Below are 17,426 nucleotides of genomic sequence, written 5' to 3'. Positions count from 1 at the left end.
ACAATGACTAATAATTAAAAATAAGTTGGGGTTTAGTTATAATTTAATTTTTAGTTTTTTTATACATAGTTACTAGTTACAACAAACTCAACAGCACACACATTTATTGTCGTGGAATTTATAAATAATACTGAATTAGATTAAATCTTTACAGCTATCATGGCACAAGATTCTTAATACATTTCTATGCCAGTAAAATTTCATTTAACAGTGTATAATTTTTTTTAGTAAAATATTATTTAGGTAAATATATATAAGTTATGCATTATTTTCAAATTATACAATTTTGGGGCAAGGTACAGTGCTGTCATTCTAACATAAAAATAATAGGGCATCACTAACAAGTAATTTATGTACATTTTGAAAGATCTATGCTTAAACCGAAGGCACTAACAGTCAATCAGTTACACTTTTAAGAGGCCGTAGTCGATTTTGGAGCAAAAATTTTAAATTGATAGATTTAGTCGTTGAACGTTTTGTTACGTAATATCTAAATAACAAGTATTGGTTTCTATTAGCACGTCTTCTCATCTTGCCTTTTAATAATGAGGTCGCAAGCGTGCGTCACCGGTAATATATGAAAAGGGGCAGTTTTTAAAAATTCATCAAAAATTTATGGTGGTAAATTATACAAATTGATGTATAAGAATAGTTTCAACAAATTTTATAGATTGTTTAAGTATCAAAATTACGTTGAAATTAAGTCGATTTTCAGAGAAATTGTCACTTGTTTTGAAGTAATTTCTGGAGAAAATTGATTTCGTCTAACTTTCATTTACACTACTTCAAAGTCATAATAATAAAAATGTAGTCTGATAAACGTTAAGTACACGATATGTGTAATACAAAATTACCATGTTTAGCCGTCCAAACTTTACGAAATTTACAAATAAGAGCGACAAAACCAATGCTTTACGCGCGTTTACCTAAACGTCCATCAGAAAAGCAAACATTACTAATTTAGTGAGTCTGTTTTCAACAAATTGATCTGATAAAAGGTAAGATAAGAAGATGCGCTAATAGAAACCAGTATTTGTTATTTCAATTAGGTAACAAAAGGTGTACAATTTCACCGACTAAATCTATCAATTTTACATTTTTGCGACTAAAATCGACACCGGCCTCTTAACATACACAATAAGAAGATTTACTTACATAAGCACAAAATTACAATAAAAACAATATTCAGAAGTAGTAAAATTAAGCATAGCTATTTTATTCATAACATACTAGCATGGTATACCCTTTATCATTAAAATAACACATTTGTCCATCACTTTAAGGTAAAGGCTTTATCACACCACCACAGGACACAAGCCGAATGTGAGAACAGCTTAAGATAGAACCAGAGAGAGACAAAATATTTATAACAATGAGATTAGGTAGGCTATATCAGGGCCAGCCTCTGTGTGGATTTATCTTCTATTGGGTAAAAAAAATGGATCTTTACAATTGGTAAAAGTCGATGGCAATAGTTTAAAGATTATTGTTAGCAGCATATTTCAATTGCTCCACTTGCAAGACCAGTCTCTTATTTGCATCCACCAACTCATTCTGGTTCTGCTGCATCATCGAGATCTGAGAACTCATGGCTGCCATCTGTCTCTCCAACGAAAGCCTCCGCTTCGTCAGAACCATCATGATCTGTAGGAAATAGTTCTTATTATCCTCTGCAACATCTGCAAGACTGAGCTCAATGAAATCTTTAATTTCTTCAACAATACCAGAATCATATCTCGAAATCTTTTCCTTTTCTCCGTTTATCAAGTTTAGTGGTCTCCCATCATCAGGAGCTCCGTTTAAAATGGGAGACTGAAACTCTAAATTCTCAGCGACTTGATTTTGAAGAGGTGTTGAAGTTTTCCTCGTATCCTTTTCTATGTCAAATCTTTTATTTTTTTCGAACATGCTGCTATCTTTAAATTGCGATTTATTTACATCATCTTCATTAGACTTGTCTAACCCCATCAGTACTAGGAATGAATCAGCTCTATTATCTTCAGTTTTTTCAGAAACACCTAGGATATCCTTGTTAGGTGAATCCGAGATTAGGAACATGTCAGAAGTCCAAGGTTTTCCGGGGCTCGGTTTGCAAGGTGTCAAGTGTAATTCAGTGTCCTCTGGAATGCTTATTTCATTCAATTGTGGCTTCTTCCTTGAAGGTTGAAAGGCTACTTTCTTCACCTCCTCACTATGACCTTTTAAAGTTGTAAACGGATTGGTTAAATCTCTCAAATCGTAAATCATAACTACTCCATTTCTGGTCCCGATAGCAACTTGATTGTCAGCATTTATAGCTACAGAAGACAATGTGTAAGATGTTTTGATGGTAGACACTACATTTTGGAGTCTTATGTCATATACATGAACAATTTTGTCATAACCACTGGACAACATGACATCTTTGTTAATCAATGAATATGCAATATCACTAACAGGTGCTGCATGGATGTTATCAAAAAAAGCTTTGTCCTTATTTGTGTCAATATCTCGTAGGACTACATGTCCTTCATCTGTAGCTAAGCCTAGTAACCAGCATGTTTCATGATGGAATTTCATTGCGGAAACGCTTTTCGAATAATTAAGTTTGACTGTTAAAATTGGAATGTTAGAAACTGGTCCGTAAATGAAAGTTTCTCCATTATTCATGGTAGCTGCTAAGTTATTATTTTTGGCATTATAACTAATGTAGTTAACGCTAGCCTGATGCGTGGGAGTGGGGAATGTTTTCGTTATAGTCTTGTTCTTCGTGTTCCATATCAAAACATTACCGCTCTTCGTGCCTATGGCGACATTTCGGTGGCCCTCTCGGTGGAAACTAGCTGACCAGGTGTCTTTCAACGGAATGTGCTGTAAGCTACGAATGTCATGGTCTGCGGGTGTTAAAATTTCGATTAAACCTTTGCAGTTGACCTGAAAATAAAACAAAAACAACTATAACTTCAGATAAAGGAGCAGCGAGCTAAATGCGCGTATTTACGGTTTTTAAGCAATCTAGATTAATCAAATGATATAGTATTACCTGTAATATGTATTTACCATCATCGCTCCATGATATGTCTCTCATTAGACCATCATAACATCCGTAGGATTTTTTTAACTCCCAACTGTTAGTATCGTGAAGATGTAAGCGAGAACTAACAGAAGAGAGATACATTTTCACAACTGAATAAAATGATTAATAAAACCAATGTTCTATGTTCGCTGACCGTTGTCGTTTTGAAAAATTTGAAGTTCAATTTTGATAATCATGACAGTTGCAATAGCGAGTGTTGCCAGTAAAACAAGACTATTTACCCTAAAGTTAAATTATTGTAGTTCTGCTCGGCAAAGGTTTTGTTTAGAATTACTTATTAGGGCCCTCCACACTCATGCGCGAATCGCGGCGCGAAGCCGCGAACGCATGGCATGAGTGAGGATGGCCCTTTACAATTCTAACTAAAAATAAGGAAATATTTTCAATGAATAACTTTTATTTATTAAAATAGAAGTTGAGGTTACCGCGAACACCGAAGTTAGCAAATTGCGGGCATCTTTCTCTCTCACACTAATTACGCCCGGATTGGAGTAAAAGAGAAAGATGCCCGCAATTCGGTTCAGTGTTCGCGGTAGGCCCTCTAAATCTTAATATCCAGGCAAAAATGCTTCGCAAATATGTATACCCGTCCTTTACTTGATTACGAATTAGATAATGTGCCGAAAAGAGATGCATATATAATTGTTATTTCTCATTTACGTAAGGCGTCATAAGTTTGAATTATTTGCTAGGGATGTAACTGTGTCGACTTTTTATATCGATAAATTATGCATAAGTTTATCTGCCGAGTAAAAAAATTATCACGAAATTGGCAAATTGATAATAGTCTGGCTAATGAAAGTTGAACCTGACAAAACGCGGCAATTTCAAGAAATCTGTAGCAGACGGCTCGTTGAATACAAGGATTGTATAACTTTTATGCTTAAAGTATAAAAATTACTGCCTGATATAAGGATTTATGCATGTACCTAATATAGCTTTTATCTCATTTGCAGTCTACCACACAGAACCGTCTAACTATACCTCTCGTTTTCTTATCATTAGAAAGCAGGCGAGCGATCTTAACATGTAATTTTATCGAAAAACACTTTTGAAAATAAGTCACAACAAATATAATATACAATCATTTACATAGTTTTGCTTTCATAAGTGAAATATTGCTATATTTATATAAAAAACTTGTCAATAAAAAGACACGTGCAAATGGTTTACCTTTTTTTCTAATGCTAAAAAACTAAGTATAGTTTCTAGTCATGTACCAAATAGGAAATGAAAAAAAAAAACGTTCGTGTAATATATTTTTTTAATTTAATAATAGGGAATATTACGCGAAACTCGGCGTAGGTGGCGCCACTACCACAATCTGAGGATCTATCGCGAAACAAGAAAATCGAACTTTCGTTATCTAACATCTCTGTCCCTCTTGCGTATTCGAGCGATAAAGAGGCAGATAACGAAATTTCGGATTCGAGTTTTCTGGTAGGTCCTCTGAAAACTTGTCAAAAACCTGTCAAAGGTACAGTATGTATAAGTAAGTTACTCTACGGTTTACTAAAAGGCTAGTGCTGCACTCTGGTGGCAGAACATTGCAGTAATATCCCCTATTCCTCGTCCTTTGGAAATCTGAAATAAAAAGTTGGGTTTTGTGAGATAGGTAAACCAACAATATTAATAAAAGAAACATTCATCAATGATCATTAATGTTTTTTTTATTAGGGTTCCGTACCCAAAAGGTAAAAACGGGACCCCATTACTAAGTCTTCGCTGTCCGTCTGTCTGTCACCAGGCTGTATCTCATGAACCGTGATAGCTAGACAGTTGAAATTTTCACAGATGATGTATTTTTGTTGCCGCTATAACAACAAATACTAAAAAGTACGGTACCCTTGGTCCGCACTTGACCGGTTTTTAGTATTATATATACTATAGTCTGGCAAACACAATCTGTCAGTAAGTAAGAAGAAAGAAAACTATAGGCACAGTCGAAGGCAAAAATATCGATCCAAACAAATGGCTCAAAAATATATGAACACGACTTTATTGTCCAAGGTGTAAGAGCGTACACATATTTTTGAGACTTTGTGAATGTATATATATTTATGCCCTTGACTGTATTCGTCAATTAAAATGAGACAGTCCTGGGCCAAACTATAAGAAAGCTGTAAATGCCGATAGGTTATTGATCTGAGGTCGATAAATACACAGTCCATCACTATGCCAAAAATATAACCTTTTATAGTTAGCAGAAAATTTCGAAAATATATGCAAAAATCTATACAGACTTGAATGCAAGTAATAATTACATAAAAAACATATCGATTTCAATGTTTAGGGTCAGGTCCTATAAATTAATTTCTTCAAAATTGAACAAAACTCACCGATTAAAGGTTACCGGTTCGTGCGTATTTTCTTTTCTTCCTGTATGCGATTTACAGCCCTCGATCACACAAGACATTATCACATTGGGAACTTCAAACCATTACAAATAAAAACTCAGCACGTTTTCCAACAATATTTCAGGAATAGCAACAATATAATTAAAATACCTATAAAGCAAGATGACCGCTGAAATTCCGCGAATTTTTTTTAAACTAAAATAATACGACTATATCAAGTTCATCAAGTTGTTACAGTTGACACCTACCTGTCAAATAACGAACATATTATTCTGAGTATTCAACATAACATGCATTAAACCTTCTTCCGCTGTTAGGTCCTTTACAACTTCTAGATCAATGGCTCTTACAGCTAAACATGTACCTATGGAGGCTAATCCTGCTTTTGCAATTGCCATTTCCATTGTTAACAGAGTGGTCCCAGGTAGTCGGTCCCAACGTATGTGAATGGGAAACTAAATTGACCATTGACCCTCGCTTACGGTAAAGCAGGAGTTTCCGGTAGTTTATATGGCCCTCTGTCATGTTTCATACATTCAGGGCATTTCTTTAAAATATTTGGAACTTGGTTTCTTCCTTGTGGTATCCAATAAGTTTCCCTTGCTTAACGTGTCTCACGCCATCATGCTTATTTTCTTGATGAGGCTTCATTATAGTTTCGTTCTGTCTTCCGCTTCCCGCTTTTATGTTAATTTTATGTATTCATCATGTGTTAAAAATTATTTGTTTTTAAACGCGCTCCAGACTACGCGGCGCGATGCTGCGAATGCGAGTGTGGAGTCGATTTCGATGATCGGACTAGACTCCACACTCGCGTTCGCCGCTTCGCGTCGCGAATCGCGCACGAGTGTGGAGGGAACTTTATAGACATGATTTCATACAAAAAATCGGTCCAGAAATGACAAGAGTTCTGCGGTAGCAATGTATCATACATGCAAAAAGCGATCAAATTGATAACCACCTCAATTACAACAAACATTAAAGCCATTAAAAGCCACTAAATAGTGAAAAGTAATGTTTGTTTAGCGGCCCGGAACTTGGTCGCCCGGGTAAATTTACATAGTGATACCATAGCAATAAATAAACTACCCAACAAAAGCTGGTTTTTCTTATTCATTAATATACCAACATGTTTAACGTTATAATTTAGCGTTTTATGGGTTTTTGTGTATTTTTTTATGAATGCGACTGAAGGACTTGTATCCATGGTCATGAAATAAATTAAAAAAAAATTATATAATTTAGATTTTAGCATGATTTTAGCGTTCTTTTAACAGTCATTATTTCTGTAGTAGAATATAAAAATATTTCAATAAATATGGAAAATATCGACAGTTTAAATACCTTGCATGCTGCATAAGTTTTTTGTCACCGGCCACACCTTTTACGTTAATTCTAATTCCGTGAAAATAAAAACCAAGGTACCAAGAGTGGCCACGCTTACCTATTATATTTAATGTAATTTCTTTGTGTTAAATTCAATTCAGGGTATTTCAATTGTGCATTAAGTTAACGTTTATTTGCAACAAAGCAACGTCGCCATACTTCTTAGTCAATTCGAGCACGCGTAAGTAGTTATTACTTAATTGGAGGTGTTTCAAATGTATTCTTACAGACTGAAGCTCTGAATCGTCAGCGGTTGTTTGCAGAGTTACAATAGATCGGCCTCTGTTGTCCGAGACAGCTAGAGACCGTCTCTCGTAACTGCCGCTAGCTCAGCGTCGGCAGCGGCTCAGCGTCGGCAGCGGCTCGGTGCAGCGGCCGCGAAGGTGTATACATAGCGATGGGTAAAGTCTGAACTGCTTTTCGTGTAGATTTTGTTGTTTGTAAGGTTGCTGTTAAGCTCAAGGTTCTCAAGACAACCAGCCATCTACAAGGTGTTCAGAAAATTCCAGATCGAAATTAAACTACCCTCCCCCCCCCCTCCATGTCACACTTGGTCACATTTGGAAAACCCCTCCCCCCCTGGTGTGACGTCACATTTTTTCAATGAAATCGGCAAATTGAATTAAGTATTAATATTTTATCAAAATATTTTTGACAAAAGAAATATTATTAATTTTATAACCCAAAACAGATTAGGAAAGAAAATTAAATGATTAAAAACGATTATCGTTCCAAAAACTTGTTGATATATTTAACTGGACAGCGAATAAAATAATTTAAATAAGTTAAAGTGACGTCACAAAGTTTGTGGCTCCCCCCCTCCCTCTTGTCACAACATGTCACATTTTCGGGACCCTAAACGTTTGATGTAATTAATGTAAATTAATTTTTAACAAGCAGAAACGTCTGCGATCAATGCTATTAAGCTTAGAATAAATTTAAAAGTGGAAAAATTACTGCCTTGGGTGAGACTTGAACTCACGGCCTCTGGATCGATACTCCAGCGCTCTGCCAACTGAGCCACCAAGACCTCATCCATAGTCAGCAAATCTTCCCACTATATGGGTCTAGGGGACCCTAGCGACATCTACCGTAAGAGTGTTACATCGATTCAGAGGCCGTGAGTTCAAGTCTCACCCAAGGCAGTAATTAATGTAATTAATAGATGACCCCTAAGTTGAGTAAATTGATATTAAAATTTAATATTTTCTGAAAGTTAACACTTTGTCCTATTCCATAATAGGAAAGCACATCAATATTCTAAATTATAGAGATATTGCAATTATAGAGCAAACAATATTAGCTACTTGACATACCTAATAGAAAATTTATGATGTGGCAAAATTGAGTTGTATTATTTTTGCAAAATTTGGAATTTTGTCTTGTGGCTGTGCCTTAGGAGAATTAAGGGTCCTGTGCCTCAAAAGGAAACACTACTCATACAATCAGTTCTTTGTTTGTCTGTCCATTTGAAACACGATCTTATTAAGTTACAAGTCCTGCTTAGATCAACAATATGCAAGCCCCCTAAGTTAATCCCTATTTCTAGCATGAGTGAGCTTGAAGCACCACCATCCAAAAAGCAAAGACTGGATGATTTCACCGAAGACGTGGACACCGATAGACAGATAGATGAAGACAAGTTTGACAATTTCGTCCGGCCTGAGGAGTTGGATAGGCTGCGAGAGTTCCTGGTGTTCAATGAAGTCAAGTCTAACGATGAGGATAGTGAAGAGGAGACGGATGAAGAGGATGATGATGGTAATTACTTGAGATTTGCACATTATGTATTGTTGAAAAATGTTGATTATTTCTGGCTAGAGATTGAACGTAGAATTGAATGAATTAAAGAGAAAGTTAGTCACCTATGCTATGATCTGTAATATCTGTATGATCTGTTCCTTTCTTCGTTATAAAAGATAAGAGATACCGCTATAGATCTTTTGGTCTTAACATAAATGGAGCAAAACTAACAAATCTAAGGTTTGCTGACGACATTATTCTACTGAGTGACAACCCGAAGGACCTAAACCTAATGCTACAACAGCTTGCAGACCGCAGCAAAGAAGTGGGGCTATCTATGAACACTGAAAAGACCAAGATAATGACCAACAGTGTAAAGGAAGACATATACATAGACCACAACCTCATTGCCTATGTAGAACAATACACATATCTTGGACAAGTGATATCACCTCAAAACTTGACACAACAAGAAGTAGACACTAGAATCGGGAACTCATGGAAAAGATATTGGTCTTTAAAGGAAATAGTGAAGAACAACCAAATACCAACAAACATTAAGTCCAAAGTATTTAACACTTGTATCCTTCCCTGCCTTACATATGGATGTCAAACTTGGGCCCTAACTGTCAAGGAGAGGAAAGCTCTCCAAGTCTGCCAAAATAGTATGGAAAGAAGCATGCTGAATATAAAACTTAGAGATAGAATAAAACTGGAGGACATTAGAAAGAGAACAAAAATAATCGACGTAAACCACACTATGAAAAAACTAAAATGGAAGTGGACCGGCCACATGCTCCGAGACAAAAGAGAAAAATGGTCAAAAGACATCACAACATGGTACCCAAGAGACGGAAAAAGGGATGATGGAAGACAAAAAATGAGATGGGAAGACGAGTTCAGGCAGGTGGCTGGAGCCTTCTGGAGAAGACAGGCTCTGGACAGGGACTCGTGGAGGAATATGGGAGAGGCCTATGCCAAGGGCAACCAGACGAGACGTCTGCGGAGAAAGGCTAGCAGTAAGCAGTAAGTAAGTAAGCTATACCGTGCCTCGCGTACCGGCGCGCTTTAGAAGAGGAGGAAAAACAGAAAGAGATAGACGAAAAGATCAAAGAACAGATCGAAAGCGGCGCCTGGGCTAGAATGGGACAGAACGATCTTAATAAAAATGTAACCATTAATACTAGTAATAGCAGACAGGAAAATAAAAGTATTAGTGGAAATGATGATAGTAGTAGAGACACCACTAGCCAGGATATTCAAATAAATTATAATTTAAAACCTAGCGAAAATTTAGAAAATACACAACCAAAAGAAATACGCGAAAACATATTAAATCCTACAGAACAACTATCAAAAGAAATACAAGAAATAAAACAGGAAATTGTAATCAATGAAGAAATAATTATGGAGCTTAAGAGGCCGTAGTCGATTTTGGAGCAAAAATGTAAAATTGATAGATTTAGTCGTTGAAATTATACACGTTTTGTTACGTAATATCTAAATAACAAGTATTGATTTCTATTAGCACGTCTTCTCATCTTGCCTTTTAATAATGAGGTCGCGAGCGTGCGTCACCGGTAATGCATGAAGAGAAGGGGCAGTTTTTAAAAATTCATCATAAAATCATGGTGGTAAATTATACAAATTGATGTATAAGAATAGTTGCAGCAAATGTTGTAGATTGTTTAAGTATCAAAATTACGTTGAAATTAAGTCGATTTTTAGAGAAATTGTCACTTATTTTGAGGTAATTTCTGAAGAAAATTGATTTCGTCTAACTTTCATTTACACTACTTCAAAGTCATAATAATAAAAATGTAGTCTGATAAACGTCAAGTACAGGATATGTGTAATACAAAATTACCATGTTTAGCAGTCCAAACTTTACGAAATTTACAAATAAGAGCGACAAAATCAGTGCTTTACGCGCGTTTACCTAAACGTCCATCAGAAAAGCAAACATTTCTAATTTAGTGAGTCTGTTTTCAAAAAATTGATCTAATAAAATGTAAGATAAGAAGACGTGCTAATAGAAACCAGTACTTGTTATTTCAATTAGGTAACAAAAGGTGTAAAATTTCACGGACTAAATCTATCAATTTTACATTTTTGCGACTAAAATCGACACCGGCCTCTTAAAGATATAAGCAATGAAATAAAAATGGAGTGTCCTTATAAACGGGAACAAATCAAATTATTTTATTAAATATTTTGATTTGTGTTTTTTAAGTAGTCACACTACTGTATATAAATTAAAAACTGTAATAGATGTCATATATTGAAGAAAAAGTGACGAAGCCCTCCAGTGGTGAAGGCCGGATTCGAACCGGCGTCTTTGGCTATCGCGGCTAACGCCATGAACCCCAAGGCCACCCCGCCACGCGCGCAGGTGGTGTTGCAGGCGTCCATAGGCTACGGTAACTGCTTACCATCAGGCGGGCCGTATGCTTGATTGCCACCGACGTGGTATAAAAAAATAAAACCGGTACCGGTACCATTACGGAAAAAAAATAGCAAAAAAATCACGTTTGTTGTAATCATCTGTGAAAATTTCAACTGTCTAGCTATCACGGTTCATGAGATATATATAGCCTGCTGACAGACAGACAGACGGACAGCGGAGTCTTAATAATAGGGTCCCGTTTTTACCCTTTGGGTACGGAACCCTAAAAACTGTGTGAGACAGTAATGTATAGATTTTTGTACCACCTCGGTGGCAAAATATACGGCCCGCCTAACCATTACCATTGTAAGCAGTCACCGTCTGTCAGTCACCTATGGACGCCTGCAACTACAGGGGTGTTACATGCGGATTGCCGACCCTACATAGATACCGTTGTCCCGCTCGCACACCGGATGGGCGTGAGGGTCCGCATGCAATATGAAGATCTCCATATTTACTTCTGACTGTTTGTGTAGGTATTTCGGCCGGGTATTTATTTTCGGGTTTCATGGGAATCTGCCGAATCCTGAACTGAAACAAGTAAAGCAGCAGAAAATTGTGGCGCCAAAATGATTTTTGGCTTTTAAGATTATAATGTACTAGCTTTTGGAGTTAGTAATTTGCGTAGTTTTTTTACCCAATCTGCTTTTTATCGATTCCCCATACAAATTGCTACCCCCCTTTTCATCCCCTTAAAGGATGATTTATGGGATAAAAAATACCCTATGTCCTTCCCCGGGACACAAACTATCTCTATACCAAATTTCAACTAAATCGGTTCAGCGGTTAAGACCAAGTGCGAAAAACTCGCGCGCCTAGAAGATGTTGATGTCAACTTTAGCCAGTCTTCTCCGAGACCACGGGGACAACGCCGTCCTGGTAACGTCGGAGGTAAATTTAAAACTTATTTTACGCGATTAAGGGTCGGGTTGCACTAAACTGTTTATTATTCAGAGCCCACTGTGTCCCTCTGCTGGGCAAAGGCCGAGCCATCTTTTTCCACTCGTCTCTGTTTAGTGCTATATCTGGCCAGCTTTTCAAAAAGGAGTCCAAGTTATCCCGCCTGGTCTGCCGTCTGCCGGATCCCCGGTTAGACTCGTGGGGCTCCCACTCTTTGGTTAACTTGGCCCACAAGTCGTCCGGCATTCGGCAGACATGACCAGCCCAGTCCCATTCCAACTTAGCCGCTGCAAACTGTTTCTCATCGTTAAAGAGTTCGCTAAATTTTATTGTATGGAAAGTTTCATAGTAAACCGCCGCGGCGCGCTTGACGTTGATCAGTCTGTCAAGTAGGTACGGATGGTGCAACTGGCACTAAGTCCCGTCGTTGTGAATATTAATGGTTATAAATACCTATATACATGTTTGCAGGCGCTACACCCACTTGTTCGTTCTTGGGGCTCGCTGCTCCGCCTGTACGGGTACGGGTACGCTCCGTCAAGAACTGCAAGGAGAAGAAGATAGAAGAGCATCAAATCACCTTGCTGCAAGACAAGGTAACTAAACTACATTTATCAGTTTAATTTTCATCCAGTGCCATCTACCGGAAGTCCGCTGTAATATGGGCTAAATTTTTACCCTAGTAGAATTGGTCATCAAATCCCTATTGTTTGGTTCAGGTACAATTTGGGAATTCATCATTCATTCTATCATACTTTTTTCTGGCAATAGATTAATGGTCATGAAAAAGTAGAATAACCTAGGTACTCGTTCTCAAGTATAAAATTAGTTTTCAATATTTTTACCGCTCTAATAATGAAACACTATGTTCAAGTTTGGGAATAAATCAAATTATTTTATTAAAATATTTTGATTTGTGTTTTTTTTTATGTAGTCACACTACTATATATAAATTATAAACTGTAATAGATGTCATATATTAAAGAAAAAGTGACGAAGCCCTCCAGTGATGAAGGCCGGATTCGAACCGGCGTCTTTAGCTATCGCGGCTAACGCCATGAACCCCTAGGCCACCTCGCCACCGCTTCGCCTCCGCCGCCGCCTTGGCTTTTTTTTTCTTTAATATATGACATCTATTACAGACACACTGTGTTGTTTAGGCTCGTCACATCGAACCGAACTACGCCGTACTGGAGAAACTTCGCAACGAGATGAGAAAACAAAAGGAAAGGGACGAGGCCGTGGTCCCCATCGGCACTTTACTCGTCAAAGATGACCTGGCCACACATTCCGGGTCCAATCTCAACAACGTAGATCTCTAGACGTGAGGTACACACTATCCGGACCTGTAGGTATAGGTACACAATAGAGTTATATAACATTTAAAACTTTCGCGTTTTGAACACATATTAACACTTTGACTACCGAGAGTTCACGAGTGCCTACCAGGCAGGCTCATGGTCAGGGTCAGGGGGCTTACCGCGAGAACCGTAATTCGCAAATTCTTTCACTCCAACGAAGGCGTAATTAGAGTGACAGAGAAAGATGCCCGCAATTTGTGAACATCGATTTTCGCGGTTCTAGCCCAGGTCATGTTCCAAGCAGTGATGCCACAGAATAAGTAATAGTATTATCATACAGACCGGCCACGCCCCGCCCCGCGCCGACTCGAATGCCCTCGCCCCGCGACACCAGATTGACGACCGTTTGCCGGCCGCGTGTACAGACGTGCCGTTCACACATAGAAATGCAAGTGATTTTTGATGTATAGCGTGTCCGCCCTGTGGTAATGCGGGGCACGACAGTAGATGCGCCATGGTTTGCGGTGTTGTGTCGCAGGTACATTTGGCCATATTTGCTTACAGCTACCAACTTGGGACCAGGGGCCCGTTTCTCAAAAGCTTGTAACTTGTAATACAAGCGGATTTCACTTTTTGACAGCTTTTTTTTATGATGAATAGGCAGGCGTTTGACCACGATCCCACCTGATGGTAAGTGATGATGCGGTCTACGGTGGAGCACGCTTAACTATGAGATACCTATTAACTCTTTTGTTAGAAAAGGACTTCCACTTGTATTACAAGCTACAAGCCCCCTGAGCTTGTTTAAGGACTTCCAAAAATACTAGTTTCTATTAGTGTTACTGTTTGTTTTTTGTGAATTGTTTTGTGTTAGATAATCCTTCTAGTCTTCCTCCAGTCTGCGTTATATGTCTGAATAAACGAGCTTATTAATGGTACAACTTATTTTATTAAAAACCTTGCATGTTATCCAAAAAAAAAATAGGTTATTTTATTTCATGATATAAATTACAATACTTTAGTTAGTAGGCACATTATTATTTTAAAGTTGTTGGGAAAATATCCTTTTTAATGCATTTGCTCAAAAAGTACTTTACGTAGCTGTTTAGCGTGCGGAAAGTTGGTTTTCGCGAACTAGTGCTTTTTACTTTTCCAATTTTTTTTAAATTTATTCTTGTTCCAATTTATGACTACTTATTGATGAGTGTTAATATTAGTTTCCTTTAAACGTCGTAATCAACATAAGAACCTCCTGTTAATGTAAGAATACGAAAAATATACATATTTCATATTTTATTACTTACCTCTTCATCATTATAACACGTTTATTTTTTTTATATTGAATATTGAAAAACCGTTCTTAATAAGTTGTCTGAATGGAACGGAACGCCTGTCAAAGAAGAGGCGTTTTGTCTTTCTGCTTTAAGTTTCCAAAGGCAACATTCGATATTGTTTTTATAAATGCACGATACACAAATAATCGTAATTAACGATATTTGGGTAATAATAGTACAATGTTTTATATTTACAATTGTTTCTCTTATAGAACATGCATTTAAAATAAAAAACTTTCATTGTAGTCGGTTCAATAATAATAACACCCAGCTAAAAAAACACCTCTTCGTAATGTCAATGATGTCACAGAATTAATAATATAAAAGTTTCGAATTCCTTATTTGTTGCTTTTATTATTTTTTCGCAACTGTATTAAAAAACGTCGTTCGATACACGTGCGGAAATGTCATTCTTATGACATACTTTCCGCACTAGCATCGAAATGTACTATTCTTGTTTGTAAATACTGTAATAAAGTGAAGTTATTACTTGTTACAATTCATTTGTTTACGTTACATGTCCGCCTTTGGGTCACAAACTTACCTATACATATGTATACCAAATTTCAACTTAATTGGTCCAGTAGTTTCGGAGAAAATAGGCTGTGACAGACGGACAGACAGACAGACAAACGCACGAGTGATCCTATAAGGGTTCCGTTTTATCCTTTTGAGATACGGAACCCTAAAAACGCATCAAAATCCGTTTTTTATTTTTTTATGAAATAGGAGGCAAACGAGCAGACGGATCACCTGATGGTAAGCGATTACCGCCGCCAATGGACACCCGCAACACCAGAGGGGTTGTTAAGATGGGAATACGCTCTTTCGCCGTTGCGTAGTTTTAAAGATCTAAGCATACATAGGGACTTAGGGACAGACATACCAGCGGAAAGCGACTTTTTTTTATACTATGTAGTGATACATGTATACATAAAGTATGTATCTATATAGAAAACATCCACACAGTCCCATAACACAGGAACAAATTAACATTTTGTCATAAACAAAAAATAAATGCCCCGTACCATTAGGATTCGAACCCGAGACTGGCGTCATAGGCAGCAATTTCATTCTTGATACAAGTTTTTTGTACAGTCGCCATCAGATATATCGGAGCGGCCAAGGTGCTCAAAAATATCAGAACACGCACTATAACGCCTTGACAATAGAGGCGTGTTCAGATATTTGTGAGAGCCTCGGCCGCTCCGATATATCTGATGGCGACTGTACAGTCAACTAATACTCATCGAGACAATTCTAACAAACCCAAACACAATTAGGTTGCGTTATTTTATCACAGAGTTCCTATGGCCACCTCTTGTGTCCATCATCAGATCAGCTCGATGGTACCATAATATTGCATTGTCACCCGACTAACATTATGTAGGTATGTGAAGTCTTAGCTTAATCGAATGATGGGAAGGAGGATGGAGACCCGCCCGTAGACACGATTAGATATAGATACCGTCAAAAATCCTAATGTAGGGATGGAAAGGCATCTCATAAAATAGAATATATTTTTTCCCCTCACTAGCTCGGAAAGTTGTCTTTTATCCTTCAAAACAAGCGGGGAAAAACGCGTTTTATCCACTAGTGGGGAAAGTAATTTGACCTTGGATGGAGCGTGTTTAATTAGCTTGACAGACAACAAAACGTAAAACGCTCATGATAATGGTTCGTTCGATATTAATTATCATTAAATAAATGGTTTGAGAATCTAATAAAAAATGCCAAGTTTTGCTTTATTTAATGATTTTAAGTCATAAACCTTAAAATTCCATAAGAAACGTTTGTTTTTTTGTAATGATGTTAAATATAATTCTGAACGCACAAGTTGAGTCGATGCAATTTCAAAACGCATCGTTGACATTTCATACGTCAGAAATGTCAACATTGTCAACAATTTTTTTACTTAAAAACTTTTCTCACCGACTCGCGTAAAAATACACAACTTCCAGAGTTTTCTGTTATAATATCGTAAACAAATGAGTGATTCCAGTGATGAAGATGATCTAACGCCTGTGGATGTTGCACTTTCCTCGCTATAGTGAGGTGAAAAGTTTTGTGTTACACACGGGTGCAAATGTATTTTACTTCTCGTGTGTTGAAACACTCGCGGGTAAAATACTACTTTGCACCCTTGTATAACAAATAACTATATTTGTAGTAATTGTACATCGTCATATTCAAAAATTATTTACATTTAAAAATTGAAATGTCATGAAACAATTACATTAAATAAATTTTAAGGTTTCGAAATATTTAGTCATTCGTCTAGGAATTCTTTCACCGAGTAGTATGCTTTTTTTGTGCAAAACGTTTTGGGTTCGCGTGTGAAACGTCGTTAAGTATTAAAGTTTTTTATTACCTCAGGTAAAGCCTGACCAGTAATATATGATCATTGTCAAGAGGGCGCTGTTCATCATCATCATCATGTCAGCCGATAGACGTCCACTGCTGGACATAGGCCTCCCCCAAGGCTCGCCACTTCGACCGATCCTGTGCCGCTCGCATCCACCGAATTCCCGCGACCTTCACCAGGTCGTCGCTCCACCTCGTTGGAGGCCTACCGGCAGTTCGTCTTCCGGTACGCGGACGCCCCTCCAGAACCTTCCGGCCGGTGGGCCATCAGTTCTGCGAGCAATGTGCCCCGCCCACTGCCACTTAAGGTTTGCAATTCTGCGAGATATGTCGGTGATCCTAGTTCTACTGCGGATATCATCATTTCTGATGGCGCTGTTCATTCTCAAGTATAGGGTGAGAGTTCAGTATAGTATGAAAAAAATAGTTACAGTGAAATTCCGCAACATGGCGCGTGATCATATATTCCTGGTCAGGCTTTAATTTATTATAAAGTCTGGTACCTATTACCCTTAAGGA

At 37.6% G+C, this 17,426-nt stretch overlaps 2 protein-coding genes across 2 annotated transcripts; one reads left to right on the top strand and one right to left on the bottom strand.

The window, feature by feature from the left end:
• Window positions 1-480: 480 nt before the first annotated feature.
• On the bottom strand, window positions 481-3,238 carry LOC134754015 (uncharacterized). The gene is made up of 2 exons (XM_063690074.1): window positions 3,023-3,238; window positions 481-2,913 (listed from the first exon to the last, which is right to left on the bottom strand). Exons 1-2 carry the CDS (start codon window positions 3,155-3,157, stop codon window positions 1,477-1,479), a joined length of 1,572 nt encoding a protein of 523 aa, XP_063546144.1. The 5' UTR covers window positions 3,158-3,238; the 3' UTR covers window positions 481-1,476.
• Window positions 3,239-6,795: 3,557 nt separating this feature from the next.
• Window positions 6,796-14,139, top strand: LOC134754535 (uncharacterized). The gene is made up of 4 exons (XM_063690830.1): window positions 6,796-7,000; window positions 8,369-8,580; window positions 12,380-12,504; window positions 13,069-14,139. The coding sequence occupies exons 2-4, from the start codon at window positions 8,370-8,372 to the stop codon at window positions 13,228-13,230; spliced, it is 498 nt and encodes a 165-aa protein (XP_063546900.1). The 5' UTR covers window positions 6,796-7,000; window position 8,369; the 3' UTR covers window positions 13,231-14,139.
• The last annotated feature ends 3,287 nt before the right edge of the window (window positions 14,140-17,426 follow it).

This window comes from Cydia strobilella, chromosome Z (assembly GCF_947568885.1).
Source record: "Cydia strobilella chromosome Z, ilCydStro3.1, whole genome shotgun sequence".
Taxonomy (NCBI): domain Eukaryota; kingdom Metazoa; phylum Arthropoda; class Insecta; order Lepidoptera; family Tortricidae; genus Cydia; species Cydia strobilella.
Note: the sequence above shows the minus strand (reverse complement) of the source record. Positions and strands in the feature narration are given on the sequence as shown.